At 39.7% G+C, this 20,545-nt stretch overlaps 1 protein-coding gene across 2 annotated transcripts; it reads left to right on the top strand.

The window, feature by feature from the left end:
* The first annotated feature begins 1,336 nt into the window (after positions 1-1,336).
* On the top strand, positions 1,337-15,455 carry C1QTNF3 (C1q and TNF related 3). Of its 2 annotated transcripts, none has more exons than XM_026035785.1 (6): positions 1,337-1,726; positions 6,750-6,861; positions 9,161-9,315; positions 12,081-12,210; positions 13,463-13,562; positions 14,687-15,455. In XM_026035785.1, the coding sequence occupies exons 1-6, from the start codon at positions 1,439-1,441 to the stop codon at positions 14,844-14,846; spliced, it is 945 nt and encodes a 314-aa protein (XP_025891570.1). In that variant the 5' UTR covers positions 1,337-1,438; the 3' UTR covers positions 14,847-15,455. The 2 variants fall into 2 exon arrangements, with proteins under 2 accessions (XP_025891570.1, XP_025891581.1); XM_026035796.1 differs by having other exon boundaries at positions 1,337-1,522.
* Positions 15,456-20,545: the final 5,090 nt, after the last annotated feature.

Here is a 20,545-nt window from a genome sequence, read left to right on the forward strand (position 1 = left end):
AGAATGACACCTAGATGAGATTCGTGGATTGTTAGCTTCAGAGATTCCCTTCTGGATTGATGGGTKCTCCAACACCATGCCAGCACACCAGGCCCCTGGTGCTCCCTCTGCCCTATGATCCTGCTCAGGGGCACACAGCCATGCTCTGAAGAAAAGAAAAACACTGTACCTGCAGCACAAACCTCACATTTCCTCAGACACATTGAACAGAAAATAAGAAAATAAACACAGCAAAAAAAAAAAAAAAGAGAGAGTAATTTACGAACTCCATCCAAACATGCTGCGAGGTGGTCAGCCCCTAACAACTTGACTTTGTGTCAATCCATCCCATTGCAGGGCTGGAAATCATCCCTGGGGGCTGATGTCTTTAGTAAAGCTGTTGTAACCTGTAGGTAAGTGTTTCGCACAGGCTAGCGAGCTCCTTGCTCTCAGGAGGCTGGTGAGGTGAGCAAGACTATGGGCAAGCAACTGCAGAACAGCAACACAGTCTGCAGTTGTGGCATTCTGGAGGATATTGGTGGGTGGTTCAAAAATATTGTAAGGATATTATTATACCTATATAATTTGATTCTTTTAGCATAAAATAAGCCCCCGGTAATTTATATTTACTTGGCAGCGAGGAAATAAAAGTTGGTTTGGCAATTGCATTTAGCAAAACACTGGAAACTCRAGGGAAAAAATATTGCCTGTCTAAGTTGAACTAATGTTGAGAAACAGGGCTCTGTGAATCTGAATTCAACTCAGTTTTTCAGAGCTGCTTACCCTGTCTCCCTCCACTGCTGGCCAACTGACAGAAATTCAATATTTTTCTTTTACTGAATGAAAAGCATAGTCAGAAACAGCGATTGGGTCAGAATCATATGCAAAAGCTCCTCTTGTGCTTTTGTTTCCTAATTGCTCTTGGAAGAATTCTCGGACTGGGCTGACGCAGTTGTGTGTGCGAATTTCCTGGCAAATAAGGAAGGTGACTGTGTCCAAAAGACATTTTAGAGTGCAAATTCACAGCTTTTCCATGTCTAATCAAGGAACGTAAACCATTAGCCACATGTTCTCCATTTCCATCACATTTTTTCACGCTTAAACAAAAACATGCCAAAGAAAAGGTGCTACATTTTTTAATGCCCCCAAATAGGAACCACGGGAGTCCGTTAAATGCTGTGGCCATTTCCAGCATACAAATCAATTTTCCTTGTGGTGGTGAAGTGGTGAATAATGCCTGGTTTGTTTAAGGAAGCATGACTGATTTTGGATGAAGGATCCTGTCAGTTTGGCATTTTTCGTTTTATTTATTGCACACAACCGTATAAAACCTGGTACCGGTCTCAGTGCCAGGCTTACTAGTGGAAAAGCTGAAAGGACCACATAGCTCCTGGTGCAGCAGAGAGGTTCTCCTTCTGCAAGACTTTTGCTGRACTCCTGAGAAATTACTTTGAATAGCATGGCAGAGAAGGATTTCATCAGTTGGCATCTCCTGGCTTTATTTTTTCTTCCATTTTGCCTGTGTCAAGATGAGTACATGGAGGTGAGCAGAAGATCTTATAAACCCGTGGCCAAAGTATTGCAAAGTCACCACCAGACTGGCCATAAAGGTTCCAGAAGCAGGGAAATATTGAAACAGCGGAGTCAACTTATAGAGTGGACTGTTGCTAATAGCACTTCTACAGACCACAAAGTCCTGAGACCAGAGGTAGATGATGTAGAACTGACTACCTCAGATAGAGTCCAGGTACTCTGAATTAAATCTTCTAAAGATAATTTTAAAGCTAATGAGATCTTTCTTTTTTTTTTTTTTCTTATTTTCCTATAAGATTATTACTGATATATTTATGAAATGAATTTTACTAAAGCTGTTTATTGGTCTGTGTCCTGCTGGGTTGTTTTATAGGATCTTTTAATGAACTGGTAGAATCAGCAGTGTCTCGGGACACTGTTACCAACATGCAGAGCAGCCTTTTGTTTTGCCGAAACGATGATCCTATAAAATTGTATATTGTGGTATAGAGTCTCTTAATTATTTCAGAGGGTATTTTTTAATATATTATAATTTTGTATCCTATTTACTCATTTGGATGTGAAGGARAGTTATGGAATTTGCAGAGACATTTGAAAAGATTAAAATAGCAAAAATAAGCTTACTTGAAAATTATGTGTAGAAAATATACTCTTTTGAGTGTGAGAAAGACAATGAATTTTTCAGTATTTGCAGTTGTTATTCTAAGGAATAGCTTGAAAAAACAGGCACTAATGTTGCCTTTGAGAGCCAAGTAGATTCAGTAACGATATTTATCAAATTGACTTTCAGTTTCAGTAGAGAAACGTGGAAAGAAATGTTTTTTAAATCAGCTGTAGTGCCTGCTTTTTAAATTGGAGTTCTTTTTTATGCCGTTTACATGGCAGTTTATATATTGTAGTCATTAGCTCACAGAAAAGGGAAAATTGCATGACTTTTGCATAAAATACCACAATCATAATTTAAAGGTAAATGGATGKAGCTTTTTCTAATTTTAGGCAAAACAAGTATTTGTTGATTGGTTTGTTTTTTAAAAGAAGCAATGTGTGTGCTTTGTTCCTATTTCTGATATAAATGATAGGKCTCTTTCAAGTTTGTCTTTTATCATTTGTACAACTATTTTCAGAGCTAATCATGATATTCTGAATTACAAAAATCAGGGACATGCAGACGAACATAATGATTTTATTTTAGTACTTTGCTAGGCTAAATAAACTGAAATATATCCATCTATAAGAATAGGTTTAATCCACCACTACATTCCTTGTAATTAAATTTTATAGTGAATTGCTCTTTGGATTTCTTGGGCAGGAGTTATATATACCTGCAATCCACTCAGAAAAACAGATATTTGACTGTAGGCATGTCAAAATGCACTTATATAATCACATATATAGTCTGATGAGCCAGCTCGTGTATGTTTGTGTGTGCTCCTCTTTATTGCACAGAGACTTGTGCAGTTGCATCCTATAGACCCTATAGTGGCTAAAGTTTAAAAAGTTAAAAAAGACTTGAACATAATCTCAGATAATGCAGGATTCARTATAAAATGACGATTTTGTTAAAGGTCAAATTGCCCTTCAGACACAAAGTGTCTGCAGTCTCTGGGGGGCCTGTGTCTTTCATCAGACAGTTTAGTGTTTGGAGCTGCCTGGTGGGCAAGGAGCTGTGACATTAAAACTGAGTCCTGCCAGCCCGAGTGCAGTTGATRGCAGGTCATTTACCTGACAGCCTCGTCCCTAGGAAGCAAACTTTGCTGGGGAAATGATGCCATTTTTGGCTTACTTAAATGAAATGGAGCATTAGCGAATGCACAACAGGRGTAATCCATCACAGAGTGGCTGATGCAATAGGTATTTTCCATCCCGAGACTCCCTGGATTTCCAGGCAGACAGGGAGCAAAGGTGGCAAGGACCTGTTTTTACTAACATCAAACCTCTCCCTTCTCCTYGAGCTGTCTGAAAGCTGCTTGGCAAATGCAACAGCTGCAAACACCCAGACTGTGTATGGAAAAGTGTAATCCTTAAAACTGCCACTTTCTTGATTATCTTAGCGCTGGCTGGAGAATTTTGCCCTTTTGCTAAAGTGTTTTAAACATCACGTCCACTATTGTGCCAAAGCCACAAGAGCATTTCTCTTTGCTGCACTGGGTAAAAGACCAGTTTCCTTCCTGCTGGTAACCTCTGAAAAATATAACGTGCATTTCTCAAGAACAAGAACACCCAAAAAACAAGGAAAGCCAGACATGCTCCTCTTTCTTATGTTCCTACATCCTTCAAGTGCCCCTCAGCCTATTGGCCTTTTGCCCAGCATTTTGGTGGTTTGCTTATTCCTTGGCAAGAGAAGGGACATGGGGGACCACAGAGATGTGTTGACTCTCTTGCAGCACAGGAGCCAAGAGCGGTGGGTGCACATTGCTCTCTTTTCTATATTGTGTTAGGCAATACAAACAGAAACCCAGAAAATTAACCAGGAAGTGGAAAGAGGTCTGGTTCTCCAATTCTGATTGCACCACGAGTTTAAATTAAAGGAATTTTATAGGCCATCTGCTCCCTAGAACTGCCTCCTACMTACTAAATCAAAGGAAATTCAGCAAATATCCGCAATGCCCTCATTTCTATTTTTTAATCTGTATTAAGATATGGCAGATACCTTTCACAAGCTGCTAAATCATATTTCTGTTTCAGAGAGCAATGCCAAAGATCCGTTGTGCAATAAAATTTATGTGCCAATTGCTGCATAGGATCCCTTTGGCAAGTAGGCTGCAATTAATTTTTATGTCCCATTTGAGTGTAATTTCGTAGTAGACACAGATTTTTACTTTAAATGTACTTTTAACAAAGTCTCTTGTTTTTAGAGATTAGAAAATCATACTGAATATCCATTGTTCTTGGCAAATGATCGTGAACATTTTTTCCTCCTAGTCAAAGGATTAGTAAAGATAATAAGTCAATATTACCTCACAACTTGCATAAGTAGTTATTTTGAAGGCAGTGCAACTGTTCTAATACAACCAAGCTGGCAGGACTTGCTTCCTCTCACGTGTAATAACCTGTCGAGCTGTCGGAGAGATAATGTCAAGTTAGTCATGTTCAGTGCTAGCGTCTATTTTATAACCATGTTGCTGGTTAGCTAAAGAGGTTGTTTGGGATTGTAGAGTGATGGCTAAGGAAACAAGTGCTACTTCTACATAAAGTGCCTTGCACACTTAAATAAGACTTATTTTTGACACAGAATATCCAGTTTGCTGGGCTCATGCATTTCCTCACCTATAATCCACTTTTGCAAGCACTTGAACGTTTCTAGGCTGACACTGTTTATTTGTTCTGGACAGACACTTCTGTAGTTGGTCTTCCCACTTCCCATGAATATCAAGGACTGTCTGAAAAGCACTGGAGATGTCCAGCTCAGCACAACATTGAACATTAGCACTCCAGGAGGTACAAAACGTTTGTATAATTCCAGTCCTGGAGCATTTGGCTCTCCTTCAAGGATGGAAAAGTAGCATAAAGCAGGGCTACTTCTTATCTCACATTAGGAAAGCTTTGACCAGTACATCTGGAGCTTGTCAGTTTTATTCTAACAGCTGGGAAAGATGAGACAGCAAAAACAATACAGATGGGTGCTCCAGGAACAGATGGGCCAGCAGGCAATAGTCTTTCTTTCCTCATAAAATATAGTTCTTATCTGGAATTAAGGTAAAAAGCATAGAACTGACCAACAACCCATAATCCAAAGTCCTTCTGACCACTGGCAGTCATCAATATTTCTGTGCCTTTTTGAATATGAAATTTGCTTTCTGAGCTCTCCGTCCTGCCTTTTCCCCCAGGGCAGCTCTGCTGTCGCTGCTTCCAGCTCAACAGCACACGTATCTGATCCACTGCAGCCCTTGCACAGAAGATATTCTTCTACAGGCATAAACATAAATTCCGGAGCCTCTAGAAACTAATGACGTTTTGGGAGTGTACTTGGAATTGTTCAAAAGATGGGCACCAAGATTCAGCCTTTCAGATTATGCCAAGGGGTGGCCTCAAGGGTAGAACTACAGAGCAGCTATATGTTCATTTAGCTGTGCCCAGATCACTAGGGCCTCATTTGCTGCAGTTAAACCAGTAGGTGTGCATTGGGCAGGGGTGACCAAGAACAGCAGTGGAAAGAAAGGRAAGGAAAACAAATAGGAGAATGATTAGAAAAAATAGCAGTCTGATTGATGTGACTATTTCCTTGCAGAATTTAACCACTGCAGCTTTGTGCCTTAGGATAATAGAAAAGAATTGCAGGGGGAGAACAACAACGAAGGAAAAAATGAAAAGAAGGTAGAAAAAATAAAATAAACCCCAGGACCTCTACCTCAGTTGACCCATTGAAAGTTTTGTAACTGCTAAATCAACATGACAGCCTAGTTACAAAATCTAACCAGAACTGAATGAGAGTCCATTAGCCTAAATACAGTAATTTGGGAAAGAAATGCAGTGAAAACTGATAATAGCAAACTATTATTAAAGAAGCTAAGCTGTGCATAATCAGCTCACTTGTTTATTTGTGCTGCTATACATTTCATCATACAAACAGGTTTCATAGTTATGTACCCACAAGTATGAGTAATCAAATGTCCACAACACGATGTGTCATGGTCAGTTTGAGTGTTCTCACGTACCTTGGCACTTTGGCAGATTCTATTAACTTTAATAGCTTGCAAATGCACTAGTTTGGGGTCATTAGCAGGTTTTTGCTGCATGTACAATTTTGTACATCTCCTCCTGCCAATCCGTTCCAGTTTTCTCCATGTTTAGCAGAAGACAGATCACTGCTGAAGGGCAAAGGCAGGCCCTTGCTTCCTGATACTAATTGCACTTAGGTTTGTTTGTCAGCAAAGGGTCTTAGATGAAATTTGTGCTCAGGGAAAAGCAGGATAGGAACCTAGCTAATAAATCCTTTTAAACTTCATTTCTCAGTATTATTTCATTCCTWTAGCCCCATTTTTAACACACCAGCTTATTTCTACTTTTTATGTTCATCTAGCTCTCAGAACACTTGAAGAGCTTTTTCCTTAAATCTTCCAAAAATAACATTTTTGGAGGCAGCCAAGTATGGGAGATTTCAGTCCAGATAAGAAGGGTTTTGAAAACTTACCCAAACACATAAACTGAGACTAAATAAAGAAGACCCTGTAACTGACACATGTGTGATGGATGCATTCCATGAATGAGTTATTTATGACCTATTTTTGTGCACTTAGCCCCCACAGACGGGACCACAGAATCCCGACTGCAGTACCTGCTGCCGTGGCGATTTTGGAGTTCGCCTCTACCAAGGGCCCCCAGGACCCCCTGGCCCCCCTGGGATGCCAGGTAAGAAGCTCAATCCATTCTTGATCAGTTTACTTAAATGCAGGAAAATCTGTGAGAATAGKCTGAACATCACAAGGTGGGGAGAGATTTGAAAACAGTTTTTTCTGTCATTTCGGGGAAGATAGGGATCTAATACCAGGTAAATTCTACAGTCTATGCCAGTGAAAAAGGACTTGTTAAAAAAATTCAGCTTTCGGGAAGTGGTGCTGAATGTAGTCTTCTTGCATTTGTTCTCCCTTCTTAAAGCTGCATGAAGTGTCCATTAAAATCAGGAGAACTTGTTCTGTGGKGCTGATTATTGCTTTCATTTTTGAACATCCAGCAATGCCAAATTGTGCTGCATTTAAGAGCTTTCCTCTCTAGGCAAATTTTTACAGACACATACATGTTCTATTCTCTCCTTGTCTTCCATAAYAGAAAATAATTGATTTATTAAAAGTGCACACAGGATACCTAAGGAAARGGTATAATTTCATCAAGTAATTGCCATGTAAAAAGACAAACCTGCAGAAAGGAAAAAGATGGTATATTGGTGTAAGTAATATGGTGGTTAYTTTCATGAAATGATCATTTCTAAATCAAATGTGTAAAGCAAGGGAATATGTCATTGACTGACAGATTTGCCTCATCTTCCCAATCTTTCCTCTTCTGTTGCTACAATAAAATATATTTCTTTATCCTTCTTTCTCACAGATTTGCTGATAGTTAACAGAGGTAACAGATAAAAAAAAACAAAAAAAAAAAAAAAAAGGAAAAAGAAAATGAAGCAGTCTTTCCTTAAGGTGATTTTAGATACTATGAGAGAAACATTTTCCATTCAGGACACATCTGACACTGTTCTAAATGAAGCGTTTAAAGAAGTAGCTTCAGATTGCAAAATACTGAAATAAATTGCTACTCTGACATGTTTTGGTGTTCAGCATAATTAAGTATTAAGCATATTTGGCATTAGWCTCCTATGAGCTAGAATTTATTATTTCATGCATCAGTCCTTCGTAAGAACAGCACAATCACTACAGACGTAGGAGAAATGTAATAGTGGGACCTCTTGTGCTGAAATAGGGCTTTAGGCATAACTAGAGTTGGCTTCGTAGGAGTGGGACAAAATTTTGTGTTATTCCCAGACTTTTGGGGCTGCCAGTCAGGATACTGCAATGGTTGTAGCTGGGCACAGTTTTGCCCTTCCCTACATGAGAGAATGTAACTCAGTCACACTCTCATGCTGCCAAAAGACACCACAAATGCTGCTCCCAGGAATTCTGCAGCCAGGAATTTCTCTGTCTCCTTCATCTGCTGCATTTTTTATCATTATGTGCCAAAGGGAAATAACAGCTGTGGTTCACTGATTGATTCAAATATTTGCTTGCCGGCTTCTGTTACAAACAGAGAAGTGGTTCTTGATTTATATGAAGGATCATTCTTTTAATTTTTCAAGTCTATTGATTTCTCCACTTAAATAAAAATTAGTTTATTTACACCTATGATTTAGCTTCCTTACTGGATATCATATTTTTTTCTCAATACAAAAAAATATGAAAGAATTACTTACTCACTAGATTTGACCTCAGACAATACAATTCTTTCAAATTCACGATTAGAGTAACTAACCACTTTGAATTGAYGAAGATGCAGAGGTGCATAGAATCTCATTTCAACTCAGGTAGAATTAGATTAATTATTACATTAACTAATTCCTTTAGTAATGATTTTAAAATTGGGATCTTGCTTCAGGTAAGCATAATAATCATTCAGTTGTTCTAGACAGCTTTAAAATTTTGTCAGTCACAGACATTTGCTCAGTAATTTCCTCAGTAAACACCAGGAAATAAGTAATAGTGTAGATCCAGAAATACCTTTTTACAATGAGCCCTTTTATATAAAATCACTTCAGAAAAGTCTCATTATAGGATTTTTGTCTTTCTTGAAGTCTAGTCTATCTTTCTGATAGTCTAGTCCTATCAACCTCTTAAAGGTAACCTGCATCCCGAGATTTTAAACCCTCAAATGTCTTTTAGCTAGTTCAGGGTTACTGCCTTTCTCCATTTGTAAGACATATTTTGAAGACAGCAAAGTGTTCCTCCAAGTTATCCTGTGGAAGCAGCAGAAAAAAAGATTTTACAGAGAAGGAAAGGCAGAAGCAACCACATGAGCTGCCTGGACATCCCACCAGGCAGCAGCCTTTGCTCTCCCTGGGCCTTGTGTCTGCTGAGGTTTCTTTAACCCAAGGAGGGTTAACTCTTAAACACAGTTGGGTCCCTTTTTGGAAACCTGCTCATCAAAATCTTAACTCTCTTTTAAGGAAACCATGGGAACAACGGGAATAATGGAGCAACGGGCCAGGAGGGAGCCAAGGGTGAAAAAGGAGACAAAGGAGATATGGGACCGAGAGGAGAGCGTGGCCATCACGGACCCAAAGGGGAGAAGGGCTACCCTGGGATCCCCCCCGAGCTGCAGGTACGAGATCCTGGCTCGTGTGGCCTGTCGTGGTGCTCCGCTTATGGAGTTTTCTCCTCTGAAAAGCTGTGCCTGGAAAAGCCTGAGACTATAGGATATACCGTAGGATATTTGGGAGGCAGATCCATCTGTAACTGTACAGGCTGACACACACAGCACTTGTCAGGAGTGAGTAATGKGCTCTGCCTGGAAAAGAAAGACACCAGGGCTTAGCTCTTCTTCAGAGTAAGAATCCAGCTGCAAAATGAGCAGGAAGAAGCATATACCATTCCCCTTCAGGGCAGAAAGCCAGTAACTGGATCATTAAAGAAGAGTAAAAGGGACCATAATTTTCCCATTAAGCTGTATCACATTTATACCTCTGGCTTCCTAGGGCATGTGAGAAGAGTCAGGGYGTCACTCAGGCTCGTACTGCTGAGGCCTGCCAGACCTTGGGAGATCTGCAGCAGCATTTGTATCCAAATTCTCAYGTATTGGGTCAAAACCTTTGAGTGAAGTCCAAAGTCTTCAGGTTTTGAAAAACATCCCTCAGCAGCTATCTCTGTTTTTAAACACACCTTTAAAATGTTGCTCAGAACTACATGGGAACATGGAAAATACAACTACAATTTCCATGCAGCTGCCATGAGGGAGAAGCAGGTATGTTCTGCCTGTGATTGAGCTATCCCAAAGCCAGGTGAACACGATAACGTGGCTTTAGACCTGAGCTGTCACCTCTGCTAAAGGCTTGGGCTAAAGCCTAAGTTTAGGCTCCCCACTCTGTTAACATAATTGCATAGCTTTGGGATTAGACCTTGTTCATCTTTTCAGAAAAGGCATGAAAATTAACAGGAAAGTCACCAAAAAACAACCTGTGTGTAATGTGGGAAAATTGCTTTGGATTTCTTGGCACTGTGTATATTTGAATACTCAGCCCTGGGTTGCAGGGAGACTGGGTAATTGCACAGAACAAAATTCAGCCTGAAATTAGTTTCCAAAAGTAATAGATTTCTGTGATAAAGCAGAATTATTTTAGCATTCTTAAAGAACTAACCAGGATTAGTGTTATAGCTGAATATCTTGAAAAACATATTTGTTGTAATTACATTCATTATAGATACTTCTGCAATTTAAAAATGAATTATCAAGTATTTTTCTTAACAGTATGTCAGTAGCATTGATTTATTTAAACGCTGAATAATGAAAGATGATGAAAATACAAAGGCTCATATTGCAGTACTTGCTTTAAAGTGAAATTCTTTCACTACATTTAACAGATGTGCTTAAAAATTCTTCACACAGTAAAGCATAAAATTTCTTGTCAACATCATGCTTTAGAATTCTAGAGAAGGGATAGGGAGAGGGGAAAACACCTTTGAATATAATACCATTAAGTACAGGACTATTTTGAAACACATCTGTATCCATGTTGATCTGTTACTTCCAAATAGGGCAGAGAGAGAGAAAAGCCACCTTTTTCAACTCTTCTGGTGAGGGCAACAAGTTTGGGGTCAAAGAGAATGAGAAATGGAATCTAGACAAGAAGTAATAAGTTCCAGCAAGCTGCCACTGCAGCTGCTTTGCTTTAACACGCGACGAACTTCGATGCGATCCTGGCTGGGAAGCGAGAAGTTGGGAGTTTGCTGTCACGGTAAACGCATCCATGCAGGGATAAAGAAAATAAGCCCGGTCTTCAGCGCACATCTGGTGCTCCTCAGATTTCCTAGCAGATGGTTTATGATTTCCAGCGCTGGATCTGACTTAGCATTTGATTTTTTTTTCTGTTTCAGTTTCATTCTCATTTGGATTTGAAAACAAAAGGAGGGGGATTTTTTTTTTTTCATTTTAATTCCTGCGTAGTTGAAATCTCATGAAGAATGTCCCTTTTGTGAGGTGCAGTAACTGAGCATTTTCCATCTAAGAAATAGAGATACAGAAAAAATAAAAGGTCTGTTAAGCCCCTCTCATGGCCTTCTGGCAGCCAGGTGCAGTGTCTCTGCTCGTGTCCCCTGTGCTGTCATTCAGCGGGGGGACCACAGCCTCGCAGACCAGATATCCCCTTTCCCTGTCTAGGCAGTTGGTTTCGCACAGTTTCCTATGAAACGATTTCCACAGACAATACCTTTTACTGCAAGAAGATTAATAGGGAGTTCTAGAACAGTTTGCACTTTTTTAGTTTCCCCTTTTGATCCTCACCATCTTCTATCTTGACTGAGAAATATAGAGCACATGGTAAGAGAAATAGCAGTGACTGATGAAACCCCATCACTTCATTTCTAGGACATCCTTTATAAATGTGCCTCAAGCATCTCTGAAGGTAGTTATCAAAAACACTAATGTGCATGGGTTTTCTCATGTACGATTTTTTTCACACTTTCAGTTAAAAGCAATATCCAGCTTAAATGCACTGGGGGACATATAAAAGCTAATTAAATTATTTTTATGCAAAACACTGTACGTTTCAATACCACTTTTCTATTGCATCATTCTAGAGAGAATTTAAGATAAATAAAATCCAAAACTAAGGTCCTGACCTGCAAACACTTGCCCATACACTTACTTTTCCCGTCATGAATAGCGCAATTGAACCTAAGGAAGCCAGTGGTCTTCCAGTTTCACTCAATGGGAGTTTTGTTACTGGAGTTTAATGACCTTGGATCAGGCCCTAGAAGAACATCTCTGTCAGGAAAATAAACAGACCGCGAATAAGAGATGAAATTCTGTAGGCGAATTCCTCTGCATTTGCACATTTCATGAATAACTAAGTACAAACTGCATGTGTGTAGGTTGCATTCATGGCTTCCATGGCTACCCACTTCAGCAACCAGAACAGTGGCATCATCTTCAGCAGTGTCGAAACCAACGTCGGGAATTTCTTTGATGTCATGACCGGTCGGTTTGGAGCTCCAGTGAATGGTGAGTGTTTGCAAAACAAAATAATGCAATTCTGGGAGCTATTGGGAGCAGCAGAGTCAATAGCAATGAGATAATACTGCTGACTTTGCATAAAGCACTGACAAGGCTCGTGGGAATAGTCTGTATAGCTCTTGCCTTCAGGAAAAAACAGACTGGAGATGCGGCAAGCAAGAGAAGGCTCCTCTGTGGGACCAGTGCTAGCCCCAAGGCAGGAGGAGGATCCTGCCCAGGACCTCCAGCATTCAGACCTTAAGCACTTCTGCTGTCATGATGAGAGCGCCATGGTCCCACGTGGCAGGGGCAGTTTCACAGTCATCTCCTCCACATTACAGGGTTTCCTGAGTTGTTTTTCATCTGTGTTGATCCCCCAGCTCACAAGCATGTGGTATAGGAGGAGCAATGGGGGATGGACGGCTATATGCCAAGAATAGATCTAAGCAAAGCCTGAAATCACCTTCCTTCACTTGGTCCTTTTCACCCTCCCCTTGATTCATTTCCTGCTGTGAAAAGTGACATTTTTGCAAATGAAAGCCAGGCCTCTAAGCTTACTGTGGCACTTGTCTTATGGATAGTTAAGAGTATGTGTGGTTTTCATCACAGATGCCTCCCTTTGCAGTTAATGTGTATGTGGGCATTAAACTTTCATCCATAGTGGCTCAATGACTTTGATACAACATCTAAGCTCACTGGCCTCAGAGCGCTGCAGGGTTAATGCTACAGACCTCCTTGCTGAGGATCCAGAGGCTTTTCCTCCTTCCTCGGAGCGTCTCATGGACCTCGTGACACGTAACGTGGTTGTGCTGACGGCATTGCCTGTGCCTTCCAAAGGTCAGCAAAGGGATGGAAGGGCAGAGAGCAAAGGCCACGTCTGCACGCTGTGGCAGGCTACAAGGCTCATGCCCTGTCCCATCTGGGACGGCATCCAGAGCTGCTCTGGAGACTGCTCTTTTGGGAATGGCTGGGAGTAGGAAGGCAAAGAGGAAAAGGCGAAAGAGGGGTCACTAGGCTCAGTCTGTGGGAAACCTCCATTTCGGAGAAAGGGAAGGATGCTGCAATTCTTTGGAACAGTGTGCGGCAGAACCCTTGCCATGTGCAGAAAAAAAATGAGGCAGATTTGACCCACTGTAGTAGGAAGCAAAATACCCATTGACAACGGGAAGGCTGTTAGGTTTCCTAAGCAAGAAGGACCAGTCTGTAGCATGAGTGCCTCACTCTACGAAGCCAACATGCTATAAGTTTTAAACCTTTACAGGAGTGTACTTCTTCACCTTCAATATGATGAAACAYGAGGATGTGGAGGAGGTGTACGTGTACCTCATGCACAACGGCAATACCGTTTTCAGCTTATACAGGTGAGTCGAGTCCTGAGCCTTTCTCGCTGCAGAAGATGCATTTGTGCAGATATGGCTTCTTTCTCACATTGCAAGAATTGTGAAATTGTCCCTTTTCTGAAGGAATGCACTGGGGTGAAAAAAAAAAAAAAAAGAGAAAAAACACACAACAAAAAAATACTGCTTTATTTTACCCCACTCAATATGCAGATTATACCTGCCACAAAACCTGTTCTTAAAATTTAGTTTCAGTCRGAAGTTCCTTACAGTTTGGGGAAGCAGTGCAAATCAGGGTTGGAGTCCTGCAGTAACCAGCTGTTATTCTGTTAAAATATATTTCACTTCCATTGACCTGTAAGGGAAAGGGAGTAATGAAATGTTCAGCAATGTGATAACAGATCTTTATCACATAAACAGATAGCAGGTTACTTTAAAAAACAGCATTTAAACTGCCAAARTCAGCAGTAAGCAACTGCAGGAGCCAGAAGGAAAGGTGCTCCATTTATTGGTTTTATCTTTAACATATTTTTAATATTTTTTAACTGTTTGGTTTAGTTGGGTTACTTGCCCAACGACTTTTTCCTGAAGCATTAGTGAAAGAAAAGACAAGTGGGAGAAAGGAAACCAAYACACATGCAAAATCAGCAGGTTAGCCCAGATGTGGCAGATCTAAGTTCAAGCAAAGGGCCTTAGGCTGGAGTCAAGTCTGGCTCCTGCTAACAGGGAGTGCAAGCACTCAGCTTACATGAGGCTACTGACCCGTGGGCATGTAAAATCAGCTGGGATGACTCCAAGAAAAAGARCATAATGAGAAATCCTGAGTGTTGTGAAGAATAAGCAGTTTCGTTTTAAACAATCTATTTGTTCTATTGCTCTGGTTAAAACCTGAGTAAGTTAAACTTCAAGAATTTCAGAAGGGAAAAAAAAAAGATGCACTTAAAAAAGGTACAAAATTTGACTAGGTGGTCAAATGCACACAGATGCCAACATTTTTGAGTAAATCAGATAAAAAATGTTACTGAGCCTTGGGGGGGAATTTTGCTCAGGGTAACAATGCACTTTCTCGGATTTTTATTTTCGAATTATTTGCTTGATCATTTTCAATAAAAAAAAGAGCTAAGTCGTTGTAAAATATTCCTCCTTAGCTATGAATCAAAAGGCAAAGCAGACACTTCAGGAAACAGCGCAGTGTTAAAACTTGCCAAGGGAGACGAAGTCTGGCTGCGGATGGGAAATGGAGCCCTCCATGGGGACCATCAACGCTTCTCCACCTTTGCTGGGTTTCTTCTTTTTGAAACAAAGTAAGAAAAAAAAGAAAAGGAAAAAGACAGAAAGGTAATTATCTGAGGAAGCTTGGTGTTTTTGAGCTGGTATTTTTCTCTGGACTAAGGAAATAGCAGATCAAGAAAGCTTGTTTTGATGCTGTACGTTGCTATTTGTGTATCAGAGATGAGCTGAACAGATTGGGTAGCTGACACAATTACAGATTCACAGGAGATAAATTGTCATCTAGGTTGCATCTAATGAACCATTAAATGTTGCTATTGTTCTCTTCACCAAAGCAACTGAAAAACAAAGGTAAAGGGGATGAAAATAATTTAGAGAGCAGTTTGTGCAGTGAATTTTGGCTCTAAATATATTTAAATATATGTCAGGAAATCAACAACGGATTTGTGAGTTTTTGTTTGTTTTCTTGGTTTTGGTTTTTTTTACATGTTCACGTAAGCTTGTCCCATGCAAACAGGCCTGAAGGAGTTGTAAGTTCGGCTTGAGAACAGATTTAGAGGAAGAAGTTTTTACTGGCCTAGAAATAACTTTATAAAAAGGAGAAAAAATGTGAAAAATAACATGTTGAGAATTCAGGTTTATTTCATTGCCATCTCAAACCTCCGAAGGTGCATTGGGTGTCTTTTTTTTTTTTTTTGTAGATTTTTTTAGTACGTATTTACTCTCTCTTTCAAAAATAAAATAAAATAAAGGGTAGTAGTAATTCTAGCCTTAGTAGCAGCTTAAAGGTAAGGTAATTTAGCAGAGCGTATGGGTCAGACAGGGGAAGGGTATTATTCCTCCCGAGCCTTTAGATTTTTGAAACCTGACGTGGTTGAATGCAGGGTGTCAAGGCAGCTCCATAGATGCTGGAAAGGTTGGGAATTAGTGGTCAGCACAGGCAGAGAGAGACACACACAGGTTTTGTGGGGGTTGGAGCTCGTTCAGAAGGACGTGCATTGATGTACTGCATATTGACTCAGCAGTGACGTTGCTGATCCGGTTTGCTACCAGCCTGCCAAGAGCCAGGACTGCAGGAAAAGAAATTGTAGCCTGGCAGAGCCACAGCTAACCCAGTTCRATATTTAATTGGTGAAAGGAAACATTGGCTAGGTTAGAAGTTCTGTTCCCAGGAAATTGGACAGCTTTTTAGCATTAATATTTGCCCACTGATTTTTTGGATACCTGAAATCTTGCTATTTTTTTTAGTTTAAGAACGAACCTATCAGCAACAAATAGGTTTCAGAAATACGGAGCTTAAATTGTGAGCGCCTTTTGCAAACTTGGGCTCAAAAACTAATGAAAGATAAATTACATTTTAACAGGGATTTGTTCAATATTTATTTGAACTTATTTTGTATAGGACAAAGATATCATTACCAATAAAATAAAAGAATCAAAATCTGTTCTAAGAACTTTTATGTCCTTGTACACATTCTATAYATTCTTAGTTTATGCAAAAAACATCTTGTGTTAAAAAAGTATGCTGATCCTTGATGATTATGACTTGTGATTTTTTAGTTTTATACATCAACCACTGAAAATAATAATTTTAATGAACTATCTTCTGATGAATTTTTTTTCTCTTCATGAATTTTGGGCAGGTTTGTATCATACAGACTGTCAAAACCTGAGATCGTGCTATTTCAATAAGCATTGAAAAAGTGAACAGTGTAATGAGCTAACTTTTACATAMAGAAAAATCTTGAAAAAAATATTTCTTGTTGTGTTAGGAATATTTGTTTACATTTACCCAATAAAATTTAATAATTGTAAAACTATAGTAATTTGTTCATATCTAYATTTACTGCAGCATATATGAAATCAGCCAAAGGTTTTTACTATTTGGAGACTGTGGGGTTATATCCTTAGCACATATGCCTTGAGAGTTCATTTTGCTATTGGAYTGGAGAAAACCATTGCTAAGGGGCAACTATATATTTATTTTTTACACAYACAAGCATGCATACACACACATATATATCTATATGTACGTATGCTCCTGTCGCTCATCCTTTTCGTATTCAGCAAATCAGATGAATGTTTGTTCTCATTTTTTTTAATAACAGTTRTCTTTGAATCATTGTCCATAATTGAAAGTCACTTCTTTAACTGATGCCCTAAAAAATATGTTCTTTCTTCAAAGACTCTTGTCTTTCACTTTGAAATAAGTGATATMTTGTATGTTTTATGGATTGAGGACTCTATTTCCTACCTCTGCATCATTGATGCTGCCATGGAGATTGCAAAGGTGACAATGGAACGGGCTCTATATTGTGCATCTCTATTTATCTGTATTTACTTTAAATGGGGCAGGGCAAGGTCCATGAATGTACACATAGAATAATGAATGTACACATAGAATAATGAAATCCATGTGGTGCAGAAGAGATTTTTTGCATTAATTGTCAAAAAAAAAAAAAAAAAAGCACAAACGGAGCATTATCCTTCTGCTCTTTTGGAAGCAATCCAGCAGACAAGAAATTCCACAAAATAGCAGTGTTTTAAAAGAATCACATTGTTACCAAGCCAAGACTGGAAATATCCTTGCTAAAACCCACTTGGACATCTTAGCTTCTGTTTCCTCTGAATGTGTCTCACCATATGTTCTTCCCATCACACAGTCATATGCTGTTTCTTAGCCTCATCCTGCAGCAGTTGGATGGTGCCTGCTGAGTATGGCATGGACCACATGCTGAAATGTGGTAACAGAAGACAAATGYAGAACAGCTTCATTCACTGATTTCATCCAAATGTATAGTTAATGAAGCTTGGTCACTATAGAAAATGGAACACACTAATACAGGAAAAAAAAATAAATTTGCAAGAGCAATCTTAATTTTAGCATCTTTAAACTTCTGAGAACTCCATTTTCTAATGTTAATGATTCTTGAAAGAAAAATACTCCAGGCCCACACAGCATCATACAGTGGGAGAGAATTCATTGTTTATTCCACCTTGAGGACTGGTGCTTCAGGGCAGGACATGGGGCTTCAGACTTTGTGTCATTCTGTCATGGGAAAAGCCTTGATCTGCAGCTGAAATTGCTGCATGGGAATCAAATTTTCTGCTGTTCATTTTTTAAAGTTACAAAATATCATTGCTGTGCATAATATCTTTAAGCGCATCATTTCAGATCAATGCTTTCTTCCCTCCAAGATTACATGTTTCTCAGTAACGTCACTGTTTGCTTTCTCAAATTCTCACAGTGACACAGAATAAACAAGAATGTGAATTAGTTATGAGATAAGTATCCTGTGACTATGGCCAAGTACCAAATAAAGTGCTCATTTGTAGGGTGATGGAAAGAGTTCATGCAAACAAAGGCCTATCGACCAATTGCACCTGCAATATTGGAAAATCTACAATGAATGCTGCAGATGATACTGTCCAGCAGGAGTAGCTCACTGGAAATAACTTAGGATCACCAAACTGTAGGATGGGGGTACTCCGATTATTTCAAAATGGCAGGTATTTTTTCAAGAGGTCAGAGGCAGCTTGTTGGAAATGTGATATGTCCTGTACAGGGCTGAAGCTCTGTATCCAAGCAAAAGAAATCATGGAATCCCTTAGCCTAAAGTTTTGAGGCCCTAAAATAGTGGTTAATAATAAAGGAAAATATTTATTTTCTACTGATTAGCTAATATAAGGATTAGCTATATAAGGTTGTTTGCCAAAGATGATCAAGGGACTGGAACATCTGTCCTGTGAGGAGAGTCTGAAAGAGCTGGGTCTGTTCAGCCTAAAGAAGAGAAGGTTGAGAGGGACTCTGATCAATGTATATAAATACCTTAAAGGAGAGGGACAAGAGGATGTGGCCAGACTCTCTCCAGCGGTGGCCACAACAGGACAGGAGGCAAAGGCTACAAACTGAAACATAGGAAAGTTCACATTAATTTGAGGAAAAATGTCTTGACTTTGAGGGTGATAGAGCACTGGGACAGGCTGCCCAGAGAAGCTGCGGAGTCTCCTTCTCTGGAGATCTTCAAAAGCCACCGGGATGCCACCCTGTGCAATGTGCTCCAGGTGACCCTGCTTGTGCCAGGCAGTTGGACCCCACTGACTGACAGGACTAAACATCTCACACACAGCAGTTTCTCCAGAGGTGACCCTTTCGGCGAAGCTGCACAAAGCAGCTTGTACCAGTACTCTCTGAGGATGAGAGTAGGCTTTCATTCCTAAGTATAAATTCATAAACCTTGACAGATAGCACCAGGCGCTCTGGAAGCATGAATTCACCTCTGCTTTGGAGGGATGCATTTCACCTCAGGATAAGTTCACTTTTAGTGTGTGAACAAGAAAGTGTGAGTCCACAGTGACACAGAAACACAGGCAGAGAGAAGCTCCATCTGCAAGCTAAAGAATGTGCTGAAATTGCAGAGATTAAGATGCTGTCTTTGACAGAGTACTGTACAAAGGACAGCTTGTCGTAACAGCACTCAGTATAAGGCCAGAAACGTGGAGTATGAACTGCATTGTCTTGCAGATGTCAAGAAATGTTATAAATGGAGCACAACTTTTATTCTGGCAAGGCATAAAAGACATCAGACATCAGGATCAAGCATCAAGACTTGAGAGCTTTGATACGTTCAGAGTACAAAAATACCATTGAAAAATGCATGAGTTCTCAGTTTAAGATTGATGTGGATGTGTTTGAATTAATTAGGGATGTTTCACATTATTACTCCTCACATTGCACAGGCAATGCTAATTTCCAAGTAAGATTTGAAAGATTACAAGAGATGTGAGCAGTTCTTTTGCCCTCCTTACTTTTTCATTTAACAAACTGAACTGTTCTCAGTATCTCTTTTACCATGTATTAAGATATTAAGATATACTCTTCACTTCTGTACATGTACCTTATACACTAATGTAGGAAAGGGGTGTGATTGGGCATGACACAGCTTGTAACATCACACAAATGTTTTACCTAATAAATTCTTTACAAGAAAATTGGTAATAGTGTATTTCTGCTTTTCTGCTCATTGGGCTCCCTATCATTTGTTGCTTTGGGATTTCTAGAGTAGCAATTTATTTACAGAGCAKTGGGAAGTGTTTGGCCGTCAGACAGGAGGCAGGGGCTGTGCCAAGCAAGTGGGTTCTGCAGTTACACACTTGTCTGAAAGAGCAGAGAACCAGAATCAACCCCAGCGGTTTCCCATTCTGTCCTATGCTTCTGCTTGTCAATGTTTGTCATGCTTGTATAAATGTCCCTGATTGAAAAGACCATGTATTTATATCTATTTTTAACAGCCTTTAGCATTGATAAAGACAATTATATGTTTATCCAGTATGACTGGATCACAAACAATACGCATACAAAGGGGAGAAACAAGTTTTTATTAAGAGCTGCATCTCAACTTCATATTCCTGCTTTGGTATTTTTGCAATCCAGTGAAAAGTGAGAATAATTGTGAACAGCAAATCTGTTATGAACTGTAAACTCGGCATGCAATCCAGCCCGCCTGGGACACAGACATGTCTGCACCTCTCAGAGCAATATTTATGTAACATGAAGTATATATTATCTTTTCAACACTGTGGAATGCACTAACCTAAACATAGGAAGGGTATATGTTGCCAAGGATGATACAGATGCTAACTGAAGTAATTTCACCAAGCTCACAAAAGCACCCTGACAATATTTAAGAGAACTGTATGTCCTGTCTCCCAGCCCCATGTTTTAATGCTATCAATCTCTTTTTTCATATCCGTTGCCTCTCCAGCAGAGAACTTAG

This window comes from Nothoprocta perdicaria, unplaced genomic scaffold (genome assembly GCF_003342845.1).
Source record: "Nothoprocta perdicaria isolate Ctin4 unplaced genomic scaffold, notPer1 scaffold_1, whole genome shotgun sequence".
Lineage (NCBI taxonomy): Eukaryota > Metazoa > Chordata > Aves > Tinamiformes > Tinamidae > Nothoprocta > Nothoprocta perdicaria.